At 45.3% G+C, this 24,589-nt stretch overlaps 1 protein-coding gene across 1 annotated transcript; it reads right to left on the reverse strand.

The window, feature by feature from the left end:
- Positions 1–267: 267 nt before the first annotated feature.
- TGFBI (transforming growth factor beta induced) lies at positions 268–23,080 on the reverse strand. The gene is made up of 17 exons (XM_065848937.2): positions 22,921–23,080; positions 18,657–18,755; positions 11,846–11,910; positions 10,813–10,970; positions 9,360–9,524; positions 8,740–8,886; positions 7,899–8,040; positions 7,087–7,299; positions 6,797–6,934; positions 6,426–6,571; positions 6,126–6,262; positions 5,499–5,629; positions 3,262–3,386; positions 2,255–2,357; positions 1,947–2,026; positions 1,547–1,571; positions 268–1,380 (listed from the first exon to the last, which is right to left on the reverse strand). The coding sequence occupies exons 1-17, from the start codon at positions 23,034–23,036 to the stop codon at positions 1,325–1,327; spliced, it is 2,046 nt and encodes a 681-aa protein (XP_065705009.1). The 5' UTR covers positions 23,037–23,080; the 3' UTR covers positions 268–1,324.
- Between the last annotated feature and the right edge of the window lie 1,509 nt (positions 23,081–24,589).

A 24,589-nucleotide genomic window follows, 5' to 3' on the forward strand; every position in this document is an offset into this window, starting at 1 on the left:
CTGTCGGCAGAGATGGCTGAGCATCCATCAGGGGGGATGCGCACGGCTGCCCTGTCCTTGAAATGGTGACACTGACAGAAAAGTACCGGTGAAAATTGATGACAGGCCAGGGTCAGAGAGGAGGAGAAATGCTTTGCTATTCCACTCTAGTAGCTGCTAGACCTGTCAATCCTGATCCGGCCAAATCTGACCACCCTCCTTCCCAGTGCTCAGATGGTCAAACTGTGCCGTCAGGTGACTCAAACAAAACAGAAAAACAAACAGGCATTATCATCACTTGTCATATTTATATTTTTTATTTTACTTTAAATTTTTATTAAAAAACCAACCATTATTAAAAATGAATCATTTACTGGAAGGCCTCAGCCAGGGAGAAGTCTCATTTCAGTCTTGGGAACAAAATGCAGCACAGTTAAAACCCATAGGCATAAACAAAACCCAATAAAAACCAGAACAAAACAAAAACAAACAACCCCCCCCCAGTTCAAACCATAGCTTATAATTATGCAGTTTGCTCAGTGTCAATAGAGAGGCTTTTGTTAAAAAACTTCAATTCAGAATTTCATGGAAGACTTTTAAAACACAGAGGAAGAAGGAAAAGAAGGAAACACATACTTTTTTTTTTTTTTTAAAAAAAAAAAAGGAAAACAAATTGCTTGGGTAATGATTAATTAATTCAACAAATTTACTTCCTCCAAAGCAATCGCTGTTTGTCCAGCCATACAGTTAGCCCTGGGTGATGTATTTGCACAGAAAACTGAACATACACAATTAACGCCAAGTCAATCTGGACAAAATCTCTCAATTCTAGCACTGGTTTGGAGGGGATTTCAGTGAGATCAAACCTGGCTTCCCGCTTTGGGAGCCTGGAGTTTGCAGTACCAGTAGGTACCACTGGGAGCCTGGAAAAGGGGCTTTAAATTCAGCCCATTTTGGTCTCCCCCAGTGAGACAGCACCAAGGTGAGCTCTGAGCATCCCTCTGAGCTCCTGAACCAGGGCGGAATTAAGCACCTGCCCTCATCAGTGTTATATGTATCAAGCCAAAAACTGGGTATGTTAAAAACTGCAAATTAGTGACTACTTTAAAAAACAAAACAAAACCTACCCTCAGTCTGGGAACTTTAATGTCAAAACCAAATAAAAATGGTCTTCAAATATATATGTGTATATATGGCTTTTCATTTTTCCTATCCATTTTACTGGAAACAAAAGTAAATTTAAGGGTGATATTTGGTTTTTAAAATGATTCTGTCCTTCTCTTTAGCTGTCAGCCAGAGCAGGTGGGATGGAGGTGCTGACTGTGGTTGCTGCTCATGATGCTGCTCAGAATCCACCTGAGTTCTCCTTCATCCTTGCGAGTAACCGGGAGTAGACGGGTGCTGCAAGGAGAAAACCAAGCTGAGTGGGACAGACACACAGCATCTCCCTGTCCCCTCCCCTCCTGGTTATGCTACATTGCTTGGAGCAAGAAAACAGAATAAACTTCTCTTTAAGGGAGATGGATGTATGGTGGAAATTAGAAACAAGGTAGAGAAGTTGTTTTACCTAGTCGAGGATTCCTCTGAGAAACCTGCATGGAAAGAAAATACAAGGTTTGCATAAATACAACAAATCTCCAACAGCTCTAAGAACGGTTTTCATGTGAATATGTTTATCTCTAGTCTCCAAAAACTATGCATAAATGACTCTTAATTATTGGAGGCTGACATATATATTATCATGTCAAGGTTCCATTCACAGTGTGCTGCAAACCATGGGCTTCACATTGCAAAATGTTTTACTTCTTATATAATCAAATCATGTAAGAAGAGAGGGTTGGTCATTCCATGAAACATACACATGCTCACTCTCTTTGGAAATCAAAATCTGCACATGATATTATCTTCCAATCATTACTACCAAAATGTAAGTTCAGTAGTTCAAGTGTGGGAGATTTGTCTTTTACCTTGGATAATGCAGATGCCTGTTTGAAGATTTCTAACGCGGGATCTGCAGGCTCGTCACCTCTTTCTTGTGGCCTTGAAGCTAAGGGTGGGACATAAATAGCACTGAAATACTCTGCAAAGCACACAGGCTGCTTCCTGCCAGTATTTTGGAGTATTTGGAATATTTTCCATGCCAGTATGCGTTGAAAATCCCATAACAGACTCATCCCCCTCAATAAACTAAAGCAATTGCCATGTGTCACCTCTCCCTCCCAAAGCAGCTCTCCCCTAGTGGTATGGTTCTAGATATTGCTAACCATGGACCTACCCTGAGGCTGCAAGACAGAGTTCACAGCATAAATCACACCATTCGTGGCCATGATATCACTTTCAGCAACAGGCTCCTTGTTGATATGTACTATGTTGTTTTTCTGGTCCGAAGAAGGAAGAACAACAACAACAACAACAAAAAGTAGAAAATGAGAAACTTTTGTCATCAGTGGTTTCCAATTTTATTAAAAAAGCTCTCACTTTGCATTCATTCATTTACTGGATGGCTGTAGGCATTTTCACTCCTCTTGCCAATTAAGGAGAATATAAAAACAAATTATAGCCTGAGCATGGACTTTCTCAGTGTTCTGGCTGGGAAGGCTGTCCCGCGGCAGCAGAACACATCCACCAGCTCCCTGACAGCTGAGGAGATAGCATCAGGAGAGGGCAGACTGGGACTGAACATGGGAATAGTCTAGCACACAAGTTGGCCAACTCAATGCCCTTGGAAACACCGGCCTTTCCATTTTTGTCCTATATTTTCTTCCTTATGCACAGAGTGGGTCTTGAGTGATTCACTTTCTGAATTTTTTTTATACCCTCAATAAAAGATTCTACATTCTCTTAATGCAGTGCAGAATTTCTGAAATTAAACTATACATCTAAATAAATCCTGCTGTTAAGGGAGCCCATGCAGAGATCATTTTTGTTACACCAAAAGAGATGTCTTAGCTGAATAAGCTATTAGTTTAATTTATTTAAGCTTTTTCCCCCACAACTCAGGGTTAAAGTTATAACAGCTCCTGGAAATTATTTACGATTGGTCTTCTGGGGAGAAAGCTGAAAAAAACCCACATTTCAAGACTTCCAGCCTGTTGGGTTGAACACAAGGCTACAGTCCCTCTGCTCCAGCCTAGAAAACACTGTTCCGTGGGTCTGTGCGCAAATTTGGAAGAGGTTCCCACACCACCCACATGAGCACAGACACACTTTGGTCCTCAACATGGACAGCTAAACACAGACCACAGCCCTGCTGACCACAAAACCCCATCCGAGGCGGCTCACCATGCTGACTTCCAGTTTATCTCCCTGCATGGACTTCAGCCTCACCAGGGCACCCACTGCACCGCTCACCAGGATCTCATCAGCCACGTGGAACTTGAGGATGTTGGCAAGCTCCTTGGCATTACCTGGGGGAAGAAAACTTTTCAATCTGCAAAACAGCATCAGCGCTTGCTTCCCGTATTCCATGTGCTGGAACGATACTACGTGGAAAATACCATAATTTCCTCAAAGTGCAACGAAACAATGGAAAGTTGAAAAGACCAACTAGAAGGACCTTGGTTGGACCTGGTTAGGACATTAAAGCCATTCCTGTCTGGACAGATCAGGATCCCAGTGACTCCAGAAGGACACTCTCCCAATGTCCCACTGTGGTATGTACCAAATCTGCCATATACACAAAATCCCTATTTCTTCGTTTTCCAGTCCCTTAATTCTCTCACTGTGCACACTGTGAACCTGCTTCTGCTTTCACTTCCCAGGGAAGTCTGGGTGGGGGGAAAAGCCATATGTGAAATAAGGAAGCAAATACATCACTCTGGTATTTGCAAATGTCAATACTTTTGCCAAAGCCAGTGTCACTTTGCAATAATCTTCACAGCTGAAACTGTAGGATTTCTGAGTAAGAAGGGGAAAAGTGCAGGAGAAATGTCGCTAATACCTTGCAGATTGGTGGCCCGATAGCCATCCCACTGAGTCTCTACTCATATAGTCATGCTTTGAAAAAGATCTTAGGAAGAAAAGATGCTTCCCCTTTACAATCTCTTTTTCCAGAAGAGGCAGTGATTGGCACACATGGGCTTTCACTGGCAAAACCCCCAGACAGGTGATGGCGAACAGCTGGTGCAAGAGATGGTCTCTGTCTATGAAACCAGAGCAGCCCCTTCAGCAAGGGGGACTTTATGTTTCACTACCCATTTCTGAATACACTGTGAGCTTTTTTTCCATTACAGTTTTCCTAGGGTGGCCACAGTTCACACTGCACGTCCTCACCAGCATGATTCACTTCTTCATCAGAAGCGTAAGCTAAATATTTGTGTGAAAAAACAAGAACATCTGAAGTGTCTGCATCTGGGATACTTCATTCCTGCAGCCGTTTACAATAGCTACAAACCAGTTCTGAAATATTTATACATGAAGCACTAGGCTGGTTATGCAGTCTGATATCACCAGTTCCTCATCCCTGCACTTAAAAGGCTAACCAGCTACCATGGGTAAATGCTTCTCAAATTATGATGTCAATGTTTGGTTGGGCTTTAATGATGAGAAGACGTTACACTCAAATACCTGACATTGTTTCCAACCACAGCCCATTTTTAACACGAACAAAATAAAAGATTGTGCTGCTTACCAAGAAGAGCGTTATTAAACATTCCCATGTTTTTTTTACACACCCAGCCTGCATGCCTGTGCTTTTCAGGATACTGGTCTTCATCTGTGCTAGACTGGAATATTTATTGTCTTCTCAGAGTCAGATCAGACTTCCTGCTTTGTCCACATACACAGATGGAGCAACAGCTCCATCCTTTTAGTACTTAAATTTATGCAGTGTAACTTGGAGATGAATGTGGACCATGTTTTCTATTTGCAAAACTTACTTTAGACACTCTGGTCTTATGTGGTTGACAGCCACATTCCCACTTCTTCCATCCCTGATTTGCAAGGCAGAGACCTCATTGGTTCCACTAGAAACACCTTAGAATTATCTTGCTTACACCAGCCAGCACAGCCAAATTGAAGTCATAGTAAATTTGCAGCACACACTTAAGAATCATTTTGGTTGGAAAAGACCTGTAGGATCAGAGTCCAACCATTAACCCAGTACTGCCAAGTCCATCTGTAAACCATGTCTCTAAGAACCTTATTTCCACATCTTTTAAACCCCTCCAGGGATGGTGATTCCACCACTGCCCTGGGCACCCTGTTCCAGTGCTGGATAACCGCTTCTGGGAAGACATTTTTCCTAATATCCAATCTAAACCTCTCCTGGAACAACTTGAGGCCATACCTGCTGTGCTTAAGCATAAACTCATGCCCACATTTTGTGTGAGAGTTCAGTGCCACTGTGCATCCTTGGCCTTCTGCTGGATACGGTTTATGCAAATCAGTTGTGTAGGAAGCCCGTGTTTCCAACAGACAGGGTCAAAGAACAGGATATGGCAGAGAAATTTAGCCATTTCTCCCATATCATGCCAAAAGCACCCAGCAGCTGTTCCTCCAAATACTGTAAAAATGCTCACCCATGAGTTTGTTCAGTTCCCCTTGGGGCATGGCTCGGAAAGCTTCGTTTGTTGGAGCGAACACCGTGAAAGTACCTGGCCTGTTCAGGTTCTCTGTCAGACCTGCAGACTGGATTGCAGCCACCAACGTACTGCAAAACAAAGAGAAAATGCTTCACTATAAACTACTTTTATTAGTCTTTGAGCAATTGCATGTTGTGTTCAAAAGAGTTACGATTACATAGATACTGCTGGGTTCCTGTAAATCAATTAACCAAAAAGTCGATTAGGTATGAAATGAGCCTGTGAGGTCCAGTCAGAACATCTGAGAAATGGCAAAGCAACCTGGAGATGCTGAATCCTTGGAGGCAGTGAGGCCTGGCCACAGTGACTCTGATGGGCAGAGATGGCTTTGGAGCCAGATTCTTACTGTGTTAAAGAGGGACCACACACTCTTGGCTCACAATTCATGGAAGGGTTATTTGAAGTCTCACTCCCTATAATTTAGGGATGAGACTATGGTTTTGGATGCTTTCTTGATGTTAAAAAAAAAATACATATAGTCATGACTATGGCACATAATAAATAGAAACTGCTTTGGCAGCTCTTCTACTCCTAAATAGCACTTAGGAAGAGCAGAAAGGTCACCTGAAGCGATGGTCTGCCTTGAGAACATCCATCACTGAGCCAGATGGTGGAGTCAACATTTTGTCCATGCTGAACAGTGTCCCAAATCTTCCTCTCTTGTCATGGGCAGCAATGCAGGCATTTTCAATGCAAAGGTTCTGAAAACAAAATTGAAGAAAAAAAAGACTTTATTAGCCTATGCTTCAAAAGATTTTTATACTTTCCACAATGCTCAGTTATAACTTTTACATGATAGCCATACCATTGCAGAAAACAAACATCATTCAGCCATATACAGCACTGCACACTGCAGGGACTTACATTGCGGTACACAAAAACTCTCAGTTCTTTGTCACCCAGAGTCTGTAGTTTCTGTCCATGGTAAAGATATTTAGAGGAGAGCTGATCTCTAACAATGTGGTTCAGAAGCAAGTTTTTCATGTTGCTGTCAACAGTGGGGAGACCATCTGCAGCAAAAGGTATGGAAAGAACCAGTGATTCACTTAAAACAACCACCGAGACACTAAAAAAGCCCAAATACAGAGATTTACCCACACTAGTTTTTAATTTTAAAGCTAGATGCCACTGCCTATAGCTGAGGCATTTGAGAGAGGATTTACATGCTTGTGCACTGAAACTTGGCTGAAATGTGGCCCAGACTGATGCAAAAAAGGGATTTACTCCCAGTTTACCTTTGAACACATCATTCACTGGGGCAAGGAGGGTCACTTTCTCGCTGCCAGTTAGATGAGAACTGAGACCAGCTTGTCTGAAAAGGTCTGTAGACTTGGAAACTTCAGATTCTTGTGCCAACTCAAACAGGGTCTTAGCTGAAAAGAAAAGCAATGCATAGTGACCTTGCGTTAAAGGCAATCCACCCATTGCTACAAAATATCTACACCCTCTAAATCCAGTATTTCCTTGGTAAAAAGAAAAATAGACAAAAGAAAGGAAACAGAAAGATGCAGAGAGGCATCAGTACCTGAGTCTGGGATCAGCAGCTCATTAACAAAATGGACAACGCCATTAGTAGCCAGGATGTCCTTGTTGGCAATGATGGGCTTCCCATTGAGGGTCAGCTCTTCTCCACTGCAGCCCACATCCAAGGTGGTTCCTTCCAGAGTCTCCATTGTCAGGCCAGCGATGATGGCCTCAGCACACATGGCTGACTTCAGGATGTGATGGTTCAGCAGGTCTGTAAGAGAAGCAAGTGCCTTAGTGAGCTGGAACAATCAACCATAAAATTACTGGAGCTTTTAGGGATCCTGTTCAAGGGCCTCCTGTAGAGCACAGTATGGGCTACACTCCAAAAGATGCGCAGTCATTTTAAATTGTGCAGGTTTTAATTCACCAGCCTGGGAAACTAAGTGCTTAGAAAGAGTAATTTTTATACACCTTTGTCAACTTCAATAGATTTTGTTATTTAGGTTTGGTTATTTGACTCATTTGTCAGGGGGAGTTACACTGATTAGATACTGGTTTTCTTGCATTTTGCTGGATTGATAGAAATGACCATCGCATACAGGAGTGCTAAAGGAAAACTCAGAAAAGGGACTGCTTCAGCTCTCTCCTCCACATATGGATACCACTCCCTCTGCCATGCCAACACGTCCACCACATCTACATCCAAAGAAGTCCGGTCTGTCCAGTTTAACAAGCTGGAATCTGTCAAATGTGTTTACTGCAGCTGTTGTTAGAGTGTATCAAGGAGCCGTTCAGATGCCCTTGAGAAGGATTCAGAGAACTGCAAAATACTCTTCAGTCTCTCCATGGGCTCAGTAAACAAGCACTTACCCCTCAGGGCTTCTGGGTCCCCCAGGATCCTGTTCAGTGTTTCTCGTGGGATCTTCTCAAAGGCTTCGTTGGTTGGAGCCAAGAGTGTGTACTGGCCTTCGCTTTCCAGCAAGCTGTTGAGGTCAGAGGCAGCCACAGCAGCCTGCAGAGAAATGAGGAGAGAGGGTAAAACACAGTCAGCCAGAATACAAAGGTCAGCAACTTTGTCCAGGCACACATTGAGGGCCAGATTTATTAAGGCTTTTATAATTTCAGAGGACTTACAAAAAAAAAAAAACTGAATAGCTTCTTTCAGCACTTTGGTCCCTTTAAAAATTTGACCTGGCCCCGTGGTTTTCTTGTGCTCCAGAAACTTGAGTACAAGAGCCCTTTTTTGGCAAGGCTGAGAGCTGGTTCAAATACCCTGATCTGCCTGGAAAGGGTCACAGTAGTTCCAGTGCATAACTCAGATCAGAACCCACAACCAGATAACTGCAAAACCTCTGTGCTTCTTAAGTTATTCCTTAACTTGCCAAATATCAAGGCAAATAAATTCGTGCTCATCAAACCCGAACAGTTAATCAGGCTAAGATTCCCACTGAAGAGTGAGGAGACAGACTCAGTCCACATCTCTTTACTGATAACAATAGCAGAGTGACAATTATTCTCATAAAAACTGACTTGTGCCGATACCAAAGACTTCTCTTCCTAAAGCAAAATAAGCTATATTGGTACGAGGATTTTATCAGCAGCTTTAGGGTCATAGCACCCAGGCACTAATGAGCTCTTGATGACAACTCACTGGGAGTGGGATGACTGAACATCTTTAAGGATCCCCAGAGCACACGTTGGCTGGACTCACCCGAAGTGTTTCCAGGCTCTCCTCAGTCTCAATGATCTGCTGAATGCTGTTTGTAGTGGTGGCGATGACTTTGTCGATGACATGAACCACTCCGTTAGTGGCATGGTGGTCAGCTTTCAGCAGCCTGGCACAGTTCACAGTCACAATCTGCAGAGGGAAAGAGCCACGGGACATTATGTGAAGAAGGTAAAGCAGCCTCTGCTGTTTTTCAAATGCAGCAAGTGCTATAATATTGAATTAGCAGAGCAGAAATGTGGTTTCCCAAAAAAACCCACACAAAGAATGAGAATGCTCTTTCAAGCATGTTTGAAACATTTCATGTTTAAAGAGGTTTCAAAATAATCAGTGTTTTTGTCTACCCTGAATCATCAAGACTAAGAAAATATGGAAGAACCAACAAGCATGTCATTACATAGTAATGTGGGCAACATCCCTCCAACAGCATCAATGAAACTATCTGCTTATAAATATTCTTTCCAAGCTCCTTCTAAACATGTATCCTAAATCCATAGTTGTCAACCTAAGCATTATAGGGTCCTGGAGGCCCAAAGACAATGTAGAAGGTGCAACACAGCAGAAAAGCAAACCCACTGTGGGTAGGTTGAATACAAATGCCTTACCCCATTGGGATAGTGGTGAATCTGGATAGGCAGGTCCTGGTACATAGAGTTAAGTGTAGTCCCATGTTTCAGATCGTCTGTGAGGACCCGTTTATTCACCATGTGGTAGCGCAAGGCATTGAGCAGCTCAATGTTGACGTTACTGACTAAGGAATCCAGAGTTTCCTGAAAATGAGAAAAAATCATTTTTCGGTGCTGAGTGCAATTAAGCCAGTTGCTAGAGCCAGGAGGTCAGGCTGCATCCAAGGGGTGTGTGTGTGTGTGTGTGTATGTGTATGTGTGTGTGTGTGTGTGTGTGTGTGTGTGTGTATGTGTGTGTGTGTGTGTGTGTGTGTATGTGTGTGTGTGTGTGTTATTAAGTGATCTATTCAGCCTTAAGCCATCTGTGCAGACTAAGAGCTCTAACTTTTGTAAATCTTTATCTTTTGCCTTATGACAGCAGCTAGCAGCTCTAGAATGCCCCATCGTTGGCAGATGAAGGGATGATGGCAGCAAGCTGCAGTGTGGGATCACTGCATCAAAATGAGCAGTAAGGCAACAAAAGGCATCACTCAGAGCCAAGGACAAATATACGAGGAGACCTTCCCCAACAGCATCATCCCTGCAAGAAGCTCTGCTAGTGCAGGTTTGGGATAGAGGCTTGGTAGTGGGGAAAGGCAAAAAGATGCCCCCTCCCTGCCCCAGTAGTTGTTCCTATATTTTTTTTTCTTATATATATATATACACGGACAAGTGATTTAAATGGGATGTAACTGGATAGGGGTTGTACAATCAGGACTCTCCCTTGTTCACAGAGATGCTCCACTAGGATGGGAGCACCATCAGGACAGTGGTGACAATTTCAGGAGTGGAAATTCGGCAAGACACTGAGTGAGAAAATCAAAACCAATGTAAGGGAAATTTATATGTAACTGGGCATCGGAGCACACCGATGCACAAAGGCTGCAGGTTTACAGAGGCTCCAGTTGGGACTGGCTACTTGTGCAAATTATTAAGAACAACTAGACTGATAAAGTAAGGGTCAACAAGAAAAAACAAAAGGGATGGAAAAAAAAGTCACTTGCTACAGGTCTTGATGCAATCTGTAATGGTGGGAGGTAGGGAAAACTGGTTGAGGTGATTTCTACATCCACCCACTGGAGAGCATCCACATCTCTCTAGTGTTTCAGAAACAAAGCTCTGGAGTTGATGGACCAGCACAGTGCTGAAAATCAAGATCAAGTGAGCTTTTGCCCTTCTGTTCCGCGGGAGGTTTCCGTCCTACCTGAGCTCGCCTTAGGACACCTGCATTACGCTTTGACAGGTGTACCGCCATCGTAGATATTCACAGACCTTCCCGTGTCAGGACTGTGTCTGTTCTGCTAAATGGGGCTGGATCCAGACCCCTGCAGAGGTGGATCTCCACTAGGAAAAAGCCAGAGGAAGAGGAGAAAGAAGAGGAATTAAATCTTACAGCAGACAAGGATGCCCAGGCCTCGTTACTTGGGGCAAAAATTGTAAAACTTCCAGGTCCTTCGATTTCTGGTCGTAGGTTAGACCGGTCGGAATAGAGCTGTGTGGTGGCAGACCCAACGACTCCCAGGGTTTCATAGATGTTTGAAAGTGGCAGCGCTGAAAAAAGAGAAGGTTTGTTCCCAGCACAACATCATTCAACCTTCCCTGCATCAAGCTGAATTAAAGGAGAGCTACTGGTGAAAACGCTTGGGGAAATGAACCACATCAGGGAACTCAGATCTGTTCATTAATTAGATAATAAATAATCATAGTCTGACAGCTCCAGTCTCAATTACAAGAGTCCAATCCAGGATCTACTGCAATTCTGCAGGTTTAAATGGAGTTACTCTTCATTTATATGGATGTGAAATGAGGCAAGCAAAAAATATTAATTGCTTTCACCCAACCCTTGTCTGTAGTCAGGCTTTCGGTGCTCGGGGCCGGCAGCTCACTGCTGCTCTCCCAACCACACCAGCCCACGTGGTTAACTGGGCAGCATCAAACTTTTGTGTAAGGAAGCATTCAGAAAGCAAAAGCAGACTGTGTCTTTCTTCAATAAACCCAGTTAATTCCCTCTCAATCCCCACCAGTGACTGAACTGTATTTTCTCCTAAATGCAATTCCACTAACCTTGTGCTTGCCAAAATAAAAATGAGCAGAGATTGGCAGAACTGTGTGCTACTCTATCATTCCTTTGTATTTCCAACACAGCTATATTACTTGTTGGAATATGTAGCTCCCTATGGCCCTCCCATGCTTGATTAAGTTTAATTATATCCAAGGTTTTAAGTTGTCTGGAACATTTTACATGCTTTGGAGCTGATCTGGCACTCAGCTGGTGCTCTGCTGAGTCCATTTTTGACTTGCTCATGGCGATATTGTGCATAAATTGCAAAAAAATCAAATCCACTTTGAGTAATTCTCTAACATTTCCCTTTACTAGGCAGCTGTATAATTTTAAGAAGTTTGAAAAATGTCAGAAGTATTTTTACCAGCTGGGCAGCCTTTTTCTCCAGGAACCTTTTCATATCCAGGACAGCACTCGTAACTGATTACTCTGGAATAAGAGATGGATACGGCAGATTAACTGATGGCGTCTCACTGCTTTTCCTCTATTGGCTATAGATCTGTGTCCATCCATACTTGGTGATGTATCTAAGCAGATTCTTCATTAGAAATATAGACGTGAACAAAACTCAAACCATAATTTTTTATCTCCTTCAAGGCTTTGTGTTGCAAATTTCTCCACCAAACAAAAGCAGACAATTTCTTTTCAAAACCACACTTTCCAGGAGACTTTGTATGAATAGTGGATGGAAACCAATGTCATGGTCCCAACAGATAACCTACGCAAGACACTGTAAGTGCTGGTTCATTTGGGCGCATTCCCCATGGCATTTAGGGACCTCCCCGGCTGACCGCTGCTGTCACGTCTGATCACTGTAAAGGCAACACACTGCAACTCCTCTGCAGCTGCTTTACCGAACCAGCCAAGTATTTCCCCTTCATTTCACCCCATTCTTGTCCACCAGCAGAAATTATTTGCTTATTTATGGCAAAAACCACAAGACAGACCTGGAGGGGAAGGAGCATCCCTGGTCTTGGATGCGCTGGCATAAGGGCTTGGGATAAACCCTGCAAGGACAAACTTCATCGGTGGTGGCATGTGCACCCATGGGCACCCTGGGCAGTACCACAGCACAACCACCTTTGCTAACCCTGGTTACGTCCATTCGACACCCTCAGCGGAGCATTTTCTTCTGGCTGGCAGCAAGCTGCTGCTCCAATCAAGCACTATCCCTCAGTAAAACCAAAGAGGCCAGAGACCATGTCCTGGGGACTTGGGTCCATCCTGCAGATTTGCAGACCCTAAGTAAGCAAGAAAGAATGCCTGAATGCTGTGTCCATCATCTGCAGCTCAGTGGGAAATAAAAGTCATCTGATTCACAAAGCCAGTCATTTGAGTGAATATGTTCTGATATTTACAGGGAAAAGAAAAAAATTATCAATCCAGAAGGTGCTCGTTTATTTTTCACAGGGGGTTCTTTCACCTATTGCTCTTACACTTGGCGTGACAGGAGCAAAGCTGTCTGATTGATGGGCTAAGACAGCGAGGGAATAGGTGTTCCTCCCAAAGACGAGAGTTTCCTCTGAGCTCCCGGCTGGATTCGAGACAATTAGGATGCTGTATCACCGAGCCTCAGCACACTCACTCAGAGAGAAAGGAAAATCATCAAGCTTCAGATATTTGTCATCATTTTAACATTGTTAACAAACAGTGGAAATGCCGGGGGTTTAAGAGGGAATTCTTCAAGGTAATTAAGAGCCAGTAAGGGAAACAAATACCTGCTTTTCTGTGACAGAAGCAAATAAATTCTGTGTCATGGTTTCCTAAGAGAATTACAGAGCAAACCCAGACTGATTGTCTAGACATTATATATTCCATGTGGGAAAGAGTTTGCCTAAAGCAATCCCTTCCTTTAACTACTGGAGATCTTAACACCCTGCTGCTCCATTTTCCCCAGCCTCTCCGTCTCATGTTCATTAGAAACACACACTTTCTCCCCCCATCACTTCCCTCCCCTACCTCCAATTTTTCTTTTTTTCCCCATAGAAACTAAATCCAGTCTAGACAGTTCCCTTGATTCAGACCTGTAATCAAAGACGAAGAGCTGATTAAAGAGAAATCATTCCAAAGTTCAGCATAAATAATTCCTGAGTGCTGGCGTAGGCTTTAAAAGGCTTATTTATAGATCGATTGGAGATTAACGAGCTGTGAAGAAGGGGCAGGACGCTGATGCACAAAGCCTGCAGCGCGGGGCTCACGGCTGCCCCAACAGCCGGGAGGGGAGGGTGCCAAGAAGGGATGGAGGGACCACACCATCTGCTTTTTAGGAAGTTCGTGGGTATCTCCACCACCACCCCACAAGGGAAGCAAATGGCTAGAAGCTGGCAGTAATGAGGTCAGCTCCACCTGTGCAGGGGCTCCTTCAAGCCCCCTGTCTCACTCACCCACTGAAGGTGGCCTACCAGCATCATCTGCTACACATCTTGCACACCAGCATTTTGAGTTGAGTACCAGAAAACTCCAAAGGGCCAGGTGAACATCGAGGTGCTCAGCCCAGTGTTCACAACTACTACAGCCAGAGATGGGCACTGTAAAAACCAGCTTCAGTCATTTGCCCTTCTGTGGCTGGTGGACTTGGTGGAAGCACAAGAACACCCAGACCACCCAAAGGCACATGGGCACTGTTGAAGGGGTCACTCCAAGGCTGGACACAGGCCATCATAGAATTGTTTAGGTTGGAAAAGACCTTTAAGATCATCAAGCCCAGTCATCAACATGACACTGCCAAGTCTGCCTCTAAACCATGTGCCTATGAAACTCATCTCCGCATCTGTTTAACCGCTTCAGAGATGGTGACTCCACCACAGCCCTGGGCAGCCTGTTCCAGTGCCCAACAACCCTTTCTGGGAAGATGGTCCTGCAGATACCTCCAGCTCTTAGGGAGAAGCAGTACAGCCATGGCTGAAGGCTGCCCTGCCTTGCTTCCAGGACTCTGCATCTTGATGCTACAGTATCCTACACATCCATACGGGAGGAAGGCTGCTCCTTTGACATGTCCTTCTCCAGCTGGGTCAGAGCCACAGTCTGCTGTAAGGAGTATTTCTTTTACATGGCCAGGGGCAAACAGCTCATGGAAGAAAACACCGAACACTTGCAACCACCGCACCGTGTGGCAGGTTCTGCACAAAAGCTTTTGGAATTGCCATGTCCAGCCCCGTTTCTGGTGTCTGCTCCGCAGCTCCAGACCACTACACCAGGAGACAGCGGGTGCCAGCGATGTGGGTTCAATTAGCAATGCCCTCCTACAAAGAGTATTTGTCATCCACTCCACAGTGCCTCTGACCACAATTTCCTGACCTCCTCAGTGAGGAATTCTGAGCCAAATCTATAGCTTTTCAGCCTCTGGTTTTGAAACACTGTATTTCTTAAATGTCTATCTGTGTCTGACTGCAGAAGCAAGCTCCCTGGCTTTTATTAGGCATTGTTTCACCGCTGTTGCATTCTCAGGATCTGAAATTAAATTTTAAGTGCATTTTTCAAGGTAATAAAAATAAGCTTAGGCATATATTAGTGAATAAAGATCCATTTGTAATAATTTCCTGTAATAAAACCCATATGTTTTGTTTTTGTAAAGTAAGTGCCAGAGAGTCTTTTTTTTCTCCTGAACTGAGGGAAGTACATCAGACAAGAAAAGGAAAGTTAATTTAAAAGTTAAAAAAAAATGAATGTATTAAGGGGCAACTTACTGCCAGTAGTTATTCCTCAAAAAATAATCAAAAACTACGTTTATGTAAGTTTTCTTTTCATTCTCATGACAAAAAAGTGTATGGGGACGTATTCAATTGCAACCCCAGTTCTGGAAGAATGAGTTCAGTGCATACAGAAGGTAGAAAAAAATACAAAAAACGCAGGCCCGGCTATGAGAATATACTCTAAATAAACTATTTCTTTGGCTTTGGAATAACCAACAGTGGAAAATTACCTAATTACCAAAACAACCTTGTTTCAGTGCTCATTAAAATCAAAGTACTGTCAGACTTCTTGCCAACTGTCTTATCTCACTTCATCAGCAAGTAACGCAATGATAAAAAAGTACATAAATCCTCTAATTTCTTCCTAACTATGTGAGCCAATACTTAAGCAAAGACAAGAAAAACAAAGAAAAAAATAGATAAGGAGGTAGGAGTCCTCTGCTGATGAACGAGTTGAAATTTCCATCATGCCTACAGCAGCAACCAAAAAGTGATGCACTCAGAGAAAATATTAAAGACCAGGCACATCCACTTCTTTCGAGCTGCTTTCCTTGCTGCTCCAGTCACTCTGTGTCTCCTGATCAAGATGTGACCATCCAAGAAGGAGTGAAGTTGTGCTACAGGCTTGCAGCATCTTTTCTGCCTTCCTCACCCAGGGTTGAGTGTCTCTGCTCTGAGTCAGCCCTGCAGCAGCTCAGCTTTGCACCTCTGCAGTACCTGGTCTCTCAATGACCTCCCTCCCTACTACCTGTTTGAAACAGTGCTCAGAGCAGGAAAAGAAAAGAAATCAAAGCAGTTTAACTATCTTCCTAGACCCAGGCATTTGCACCCAACTTGTTGCACCACTGACCCTTTCAGAAGAACAATGGATTCTCTACAGCGGATAACCACCAGGTCAAATGTGAAGTAGGTGGGATGTGTCAAGTGTCTACAATCCCAGGACTGTTCTTCTCATGAGAAAAACCTTTTAGGAAGAAGAGAGAAATGACTGTGCTCATCCAGCTTCACAACCCCCCCTGGGCTGATGGAGTAGATCCCCCTCCAATGGGAGCACCAAGCACACAGCTTCAGGAGAGGACTTCTGACTATGGATCCAAAGCAAAAGTTGGATCCACCCACTTATGCTGATGAACATGCCAAATCCTGACTCCTTCTGGGATTTAAAGGCTGTTGGTGTTCGCAAAACCTCCCATGGATCAGCTCAGTCCCATACAACAGGCCAGTTTTGAGGGTTCGTGCTGAGCACCCACTGTTAACTGTGCCCACACACTCTCTTGGGTGCTGATGCACCGAGTCCAGCACAGCATCAGACCCTGACACGGCTTTAAGAATCTGACTGCTGTAGTGTAACACGTGTCCTTTACAGCTCAAATGACTCCTGATTGCTTCCATACGCCAGGAATACCACATCCAGTGGGAGCCATCACCAGTAAACATTTGTAATCAGAGCTGTCCCAGGGTCCTCTGGAAAACGCGAGTCAAGGCATGTTCTGTTGTTCTGCACAAGCTCTGCTAAAGGACAAAGTAGGGCCCAGGCTCAAAAATGACTAGGAAAAGAGAAGATGACAATAAGGCCCATTGTTGAGATGATGGAAAGTGAAGAACAGTGAGCAAATTCCGCATATAATGGGAACATTATCTCACAGGTTAACAGGCAGGTTAACACTGTGTAAGCTTTTCTTTCAGCAATGCATCATTGGATTAGACCCTTGGGTAAAAGCAGAGAAAGTGAGGTTAGAAGAAACCGACACCTTCTGTTCAAATGAAATCATAAAATACTGCCAGATACCAGTTGTTCCATTTCTTTCTGGAGATAAGTGGGTGAGTTTGTTTCTGCCAAATACAGCTGCACACTTGGGTTACGTGAGGTTAGTTTCCCTTTTGCTTCAGAGCTGAAGAAATCTGTGGCTGGATGGCTTTGCCTTTCAGTGACTATAAAAGAAAGCAATCCCACATCCACAGCTGAGTCATGTTTTCTTTGGAGACCTACTAAGCTACTCTGTTATCAGAAGAGGCAATGACAATACCATATTGCCATGCCATAATCTTGTCCATTTTACATCAAAAAAGCCACCACTTGGCCAAGATGAGAGCCTGAACTCTAATCACCCAAATTCCAGATTTGGTGGTTTTGTAGAATTAAGGGGGGTGGTATTGTTTGTTTGGTTTTACAATATTGCCTCTCCTTTTTTTCTTTTTTTTTTTTTTTTTGGTTCTGTAAAGACACCTGAACATAAGGGAAACCACTATACATGCTCTCTATATGGTATATCCTGCAATATATCCTCCTGAAGTACAGAATTTACCTCTTTTAGACAAATTCATGGGTAGTACAATGAAAGGCCAAAAGCCGTTCACAGTGACAACTCCTGTTTTGCATCCCTTCTCACAATAACAACACCAGACACATGAAACAAATCCCCATGATCAGCCAGCACAGCTAAACCAATGCAGGCAACCAAAATAAAAGCAATACAGACTACCAGACTTCAAGATCTCAAAGTCTGTTGCTGACTACAGACACAGAAGTTATTTATTCTGCAGTAAAGAACAGCATGTTCCTATGGATCTAATCACAATTCACATCAGACCATATCAGAAACACATGAGAGGACTTTGTGTTGTTTGTTCTTCTTGACCTTGTGGATCCAGGACCAGACCTGGCCCACAGCCCTGTTCCCCACGGCCACCACCTTTGCACTGATATTGGGTAACGTGCTGGTATGTGCTGAAGTCTGGGCCAGCAAATGTATCTGAAAGCCCAGCTTGGCCTACACCAAGGAGAAAGATTCCCCACTCCTGATCTACAGCCTGGCAGGTAGTCAAGCACGCATATCCTTAATTATCTGCTGACTGCGTCTTTCAAAAGAATGTCCTGAGGCTGCTCACACAGATACTTTATGCAACAGCTACTTGAATATTATTGTTTGCAATTTTAAATGGGGAACTGGCCTGCAAGTCTAATTAACTTTCCTGGTGGAGTCATCAGAGAGTGTTGGCTAAGACTGACACCTCTTTCGCCTTATTTCTGTTTTTCCTTCCAAAGCAAACACGTGTAGATGAATTTTATGTCCTCTCTAATATCCGTCAGCTCTGGATTGCCTTTTTTTTTTCTTCAGCTATGCGTGTAGAGAGACCTGGCTAAGTACTAGAAAACATCTGGTACACACTTCATTACAGCATTGAGAGCTCTATAAGTGTATATATAGAAGTGCAATTAGAATAAACCATCAGGGTTTGTATTTACACAGTACTTTCCATTCTTAACATCTAAGTGTTTTAGGATCATGTTTGCAAATTGAGAAAAAAGCAAATATTTCTTAGGGAGTAAAAGGCTGGACCAATTCTTAACACACATAGACATTAAGCCCACACCATGGGCTCTGACATCCCACATCTGTCACACCATCTGCTTCTCCCACCCAGCACCCACCTCCACAACAGGGTCTTTGGGGAGACCCTGACTGGTGCTCAGGTACTTACGTGGACTTCCCACAGATCTTCCTCTGGTACCACTGCTTGCAGTTGGTGAAGTATTTTCTGTTCGTGCCGATCAGCTTCTGCACTGCACACACATTGGGGCTACAGGTAATGAGAAAGCAGAAGAGGGTCCTGTAAGCCTCCCTCCTGTCGGTGCTGAACCCCAATGCGGAGCCAGACCTGACCTGACAGCACCCAAAAAGCCCTGCTGGTGTTGCAAGGGAGGAAACTTCGAGAGCTGTAAGTCAACTTGCTCAATTTGAACGTAAAATGACTACCATGAAGTGGAAGAAGCAGTGAAAGAGATCTCTCTTCACTCTGTCAGGGTATCTTTTTCTTCATTGACTTTTTTCCATGTTGAACCTCTCAACAAAATATAAAGAAATTAAGTTAAAAATAATACTTTGGTCAGTATTCCCATGGTGAACAGCTACTTCCAATTTGGAATCCCATCTAAAACCTGATAAAGTTATGCAACACTTTAAATCCTCCAAAACAATCCACATTATTTTGTCATTTAAGACCTGAAAACAGACAGGTATTTATCAGCCTGTAGACTGACTTGCACCGCAACCAGAACACGTACTTTTGCTCTATGGCAGACTCAGCTGATTCTGGACATGGATGCTGAGCAGCTGATGGAGAAAATGAGCAGTGGCACTGCCCGCTCCAGTTTCAACAGCACAGATTGAGGGTGGTTGTATCACCCCCAAAGGTACCGAAAGCTCCTTCTCAACCAGAAAAGCAGATGGTTGGTGTTACATGCGTGACTAACCCCACTGAAAGCTGACTGCAGCCCTTCAGCTTTCTAAGAAGTGGTATCACTGTGAGCAAAGACATGGTCAACACAGAAGCTGGGAGTTTCCTTGCTGCTGGTTTGGCCAGCACAGCATTTCCCTGTTCAGCCTGGCTCACCAGCTCTGCGGTTTGTGGCCAGCAGCCTTGGCCAGGGATGTGGACAACGCACGGTCAATGCATGAGATCTGATTTATGGATCTGGGTTGTGAAGCCACCGACTTGCTTCTGGGCTTGAGCCAGAGCTGTAGCAAACACCCAAGCAAGCTGAACATGCTCAGCTCAACTGAGACTGAATTCCCAACACCAACACCATATCCCAATCGCAGCAGCAGCACCAAAAGTATGTATGGTATTAGCTGCCAAGCAGATGGAGGGAACACAAATAATTAATCAAAATACACAAATCATTACTTCAGCCCATCAGAAGTGCTCCGTACTGTCCAAGGCAGAGTTTTCATTTGCACAAATTAAACTCCTGATGGAGTCTGGAGATGCTGTTGTAAAGGTCTTGTTGATCTGTTCAGGAAAACAGACAGCAGCCTGTTTCACACTGGGTTGACTGAGACACTGATTTCTTGCCTACCAAAATTAATAAAAAAGGAGTTTGCAGCCCAACCACCAAGTCTTCCTGAGGCCACACCTGCTTTTCACCAGCACCCCAAATTCATCTCTCCAAAACGGGTCGGTCTGCCCATCATTAGCATGAATTAACGTAAGGGTCTTCTATATGTTGCCTGACTCCAGCACCAGTCTTGGCTGGAGCTTGGCTTGTCTTCAATGAGTCTTTGTTGACACGGCTGGCGCAGGGTCCTGCAGAGGCAGGATCTGACCTTGAGCGGTCCTGTCATCTTCATCCTGCCCTGAGGGGAAGGTGAGAGCCCATGGGACCTGGGGGACTTAGGCTCACTGTTTCCCTCGTTACTGCCATATCCAGTAATGGCAGTTTGATTCTGCACGAAAGCATTTAATTCCCTTCCTATATTTAAGATGAGGGACAAAGAGAAACAATCTACTGCAAAAAAGTCAGAAATCACAAAGCCAGACTTTCAGCTGGTGCAAACTGGCCCAGGCTCAGTAATTTCCACGCCAAATCATCGCTTAGAGAGACGTCTGTGCACTCTGACTCAGACCACCTCAGCTACCCTGGCCCCGCCAGGCTGAAGTATGGTTCCAATTACATCGAAATTCCAAACCTTGCCTCAATTTCAGTGTCTGGCTAACGGCAGTGGACAATCCCTCTAATATTTGTCTTGACAAGCCTGGCTACTGAAGGACTTGTTTGATCATTTTCCCCGGATCCCTGGGAGCAGCCTGCCAAGAAAACCCTTGTGCCTTCAGGACAGCATTGAACCCAGCACTGCCTTGCTTCCTCCTCCCTACCCGGGACTGCGGCTCCGCAGGGCTGCTGCTCCCTCCCTGATTTATCAGAGAAAACTTCTCCCCGGTTATTCTTCAGTGCGGGAAAATCTCCCCCCCCATGGCCGCGTTATCAATGATTCCCACAGACAGGCTGTAGTAGCGGCTCCCTGCCGTGCGTGTTCTGGTCCTCTGCCCAGTCTGGCTTAAAATGAATTTGTCAACACTCTCCCCTCTCCTCGTTGGAGTTCATCACCTCTGCCATGTCGTTCCCAGCCAGCCGCGCTGACTCGAGGATAAAACTGCCTATTGTTCCCCTTCAGCTGAAGCCTTCCACTTGGCAGGCAGCAGCTGGGAGCTGCTGGTGCAGGGTCTGCCCTTCGGGAAGAGGCAGAGAAGAGCAGGACCTACCATATGGTCCCAGCTACCTGCCATGACTGCACCCATGAAGGTCCCCAGCATCGTGCAGTGCCCACAAAGCCAGATGGGTTTTGGGGAGATAGCTCCTAGGTTGTCATCTTCAAATGTTAGTGTTCCTTCTAGACTTCTCAGCTCCCCTCCCAGACTTGAGCTGATTGACTTTAAAAAAAGTTAATTAAGACGTACAAGTTTTGCTGCAGGGCCAAGCTCTGCCACCCAACTTGCTCCCAGCTCAATAGGAGCATTGATGATGTGTGGGGATGCTCACTGCAAAAAGAGTGGCAGCCCTGGTTGCACATCCCTCCCAAGCTCCCTCCTGCAAGCAAAACAACACACCTTACACCCGTGGGGCTGGTTTTGTGTTGCTGTATCTATTTGGCACATCATTAATCAATGTTCAAAATTCAGTTGATGTTTAAAAATTGGCTTGGTATAAATTGCTCTCTCCATCAGAAAGGGATCAGTGAGCAGAGTGCTGTGGCTGGATTTATCTAAGCATAACTTCACTTCGTCTGGAAACCCTGGTGTGCTAATTCCTTGTGTCTCCCTGACATCTCAGACACCAGCATGGACCACAGTCACATTGCCCTGTGCCTCTGTTGATTATACAGGGAGTAACAGGCTTCTCTCTGCAGAGTGCACTGAGTTACACCAGGACTGCACTGTAACTTACCGAGTCTGAGCAAACATCTGCCTCAAGGCTGTCAGCAGAACTGGATGTTTACTTAGTTTCAGATCATGTAGAGATAAAGAACCAGGCTCACTGTATTTGTATGCATATCACTGTAATTCTTTCATTATTGAGATTTTACAAATAGACATCAGCTCAGAATTTGTCTGTTGGATTCTGTACCTGATCAGGCACAGAAAGAGCATACCCTGTTTCTTAAATACTGACCTGGATCCCTGCCAGCTAATGTATAAAATGGTAATATTTAAGTCTTGGAGTTTTTAAAAGGCATTTCATGACTCTGCTTTCAGCAATCCATTTAAATGGAAGCTACAGTTCCATTAATGACAAAAGCCAGATGAAACATTTGTCATCCTTTCACACATCCTAATTCCCACTACGTTATAAAAACTGTTTCTCAAGAAAACTTTCAAGACTTGCTAGGGGCTCCAGCCAAAGAGTAGATTGGTGCTTACTCCACAGAGATACTCCTCTATCATTGAATGAATTTTCTTTTTTTTTTTTCTATAAATTTATGAAAAGGAGAATTCCTTCCCCAAAATGTTTAACCATTCAAAATCTGGGATTTATTTTTTTCTCTTTTTTCCTTAATGGGGATAGAGTGATAAAGAATCACTGCGTAGTCTAAAATGACATCTGCAATACTAAGCATCCTAAAAGAAAGGAATAAAGTCATCCAAAGAAGAAAGAAAAAGTTGTTATCCGAGGATGAAAGTTCTTAACCCCGGAAGAAAGAAACAGTCGTTATGCCAGGAAGAAAGCAACCGCCGGAGTTTTCCCCGAGTGTTGGGCCGAGCTGCTGGTACCCGGCCCCGGGCTCGCCGGCGCCTCCGCACCCGCGCAAAGAACCGGACGGTGCCCGGCGGTGGGCGGGGGGGCAACCGAGCTGCCAGCCGCTGCGGGGCCGCCGCTTCCCACCGAGATTTGTGCAAATATAAGGCAAAAGAAGTTTTTTCCCCGGGGAGGTGCGCACACGGAGATCAGCCCTCCCGCCGCGCTTACCCGTGCTGCCGGCCGCGGAGCCGGCTGTGCTGCAGGACCTGCTGGTACGGGGACTTGGCGGCGGCGGCGAAGCCCAGCGCCAGCGCCAGCAGCAGCGGTAGCGGCGGCTGCGCCATGGCCGGGAGGCGGCGGGACGGGCCGGGACGGGCCGGCGGCGGCCGCACGCCCCGTTAAATGCGGCGGCGGCGGCGCGGGGGCGGGGAGCGGTGGCGCGGCCCCGCGGGGGGAGCGGAGCCGCCGCCCGGTCCGGCCCGGCCGGAGGGGAAGGGAGGGAGGGGAGAAGGGGCCGCCCCCCTGGAAGGGCATCCATCCCTCCGTCCGCCCACCCACCCGTCTATCCATCCATCCATCCGTCCCTTGGTCCACACGTCCATCCATCCATCCGTCCTTTGGTCCACCCGTCCACCCATCCATCCGTAACTTGGTCCATCCGTGCCTCACAGCCCCACAGCTGCGGGAGCAGTAAGTGTCCAGGAGCGTCCTCCACCCTCTCTTCCAGTTCAGCATTTCATCCACAATCGCTTTTTCTTCTGCACTTTTTCCCCTCCATCCCCTCCCCAGGTAGGACTCAGAACAGGGTGGCTGGACTCACTCTGGGGGTCCCATCTATCTCAACCCCTCTGTGATCATCACACCCTAGCGAGTTTTGATGGCTGCCATCCGGCCAGCCCAGCCCTGCCCCACCGCTTGTTTGAATGTCACCCCGTGCTTGCTACCTTGCTTGGCACCCTCTCAGTGCATGATGGTGTCACCCCGGCTCCCCGGGGGCCTCCTGTGTCAGGAGTCACACGTGGTGAGAGGTTTCTGGGTTTTTTTAGACCAACACAGAGCAATAAGGCTGTCACCAGTGTGTCCCCTTGGCCAGGTTGCTGGTGTTGTGTACAGCTCTGGAGTGAAGCCCAGGAGTGAGTTTTGCAGTGAGCCACATGCCACCCCATTGCTCTGAAAGGTGACAGACACAAAGCTGTGGGCCCACCATGGCTGGTGGGACAAGTCCCCACAAGCCAGCCTGGCCCTGAAGCCAGCTCTGGCATTGCAGCTGTCCTAACAGCTTGCGTGGGAAACCTCCACTCCAGCCAAGGGCAGCGTGGAGTTCAGTGTTTGTGAAGGTAATGGCAGCAGAGAAGTCAAACCCTCACTGTGCTGATCACCACAGGATTCCCAGGAAAGAGACCATGCAGAAGTCCTAAGGAGGTGACAAAGTAGACAAATGACAAACAACTGAGGTGCCTAAATCCTTCTAGGTAGCAGAAGGGGTGCCTTGTGGCAACTTGACCTCATGGACAGTTTTCTGCAAAGCCCTCATGTGGCTTTGCAGACTGAACAGTGGTCAGGAAGAGCAACTGCTCGGCAAAGGACAGGAATTGTGACGTATCCAGTGAGGAGCCACTGAGCCAAACAGAAGAAGTATTCAGCAATAACAAACACTTTCTATTTGCAAAGATTTTTTTTTTTTTCCCACAGTAAATAAATCTGATCAGAGTAAACAGTATTAATGTTTCTTGGATAAAATCCACAAAACCATTCCTCAGTTGTGTTTCTTCTCCCCAGGGAGTGCCTCACTGCTGTCTCCATCTGAGTAGGTAAACTGTGAAGTCTTACCTGCAAAAGCTCCTGAGTACAGCCTAAAAGACAAGAAATGGAGGTTTCAGGTCTTAGTGAGAAAAAG

Source organism: Patagioenas fasciata, chromosome 14 (genome assembly GCF_037038585.1).
Source record: "Patagioenas fasciata isolate bPatFas1 chromosome 14, bPatFas1.hap1, whole genome shotgun sequence".
Lineage (NCBI taxonomy): Eukaryota > Metazoa > Chordata > Aves > Columbiformes > Columbidae > Patagioenas > Patagioenas fasciata.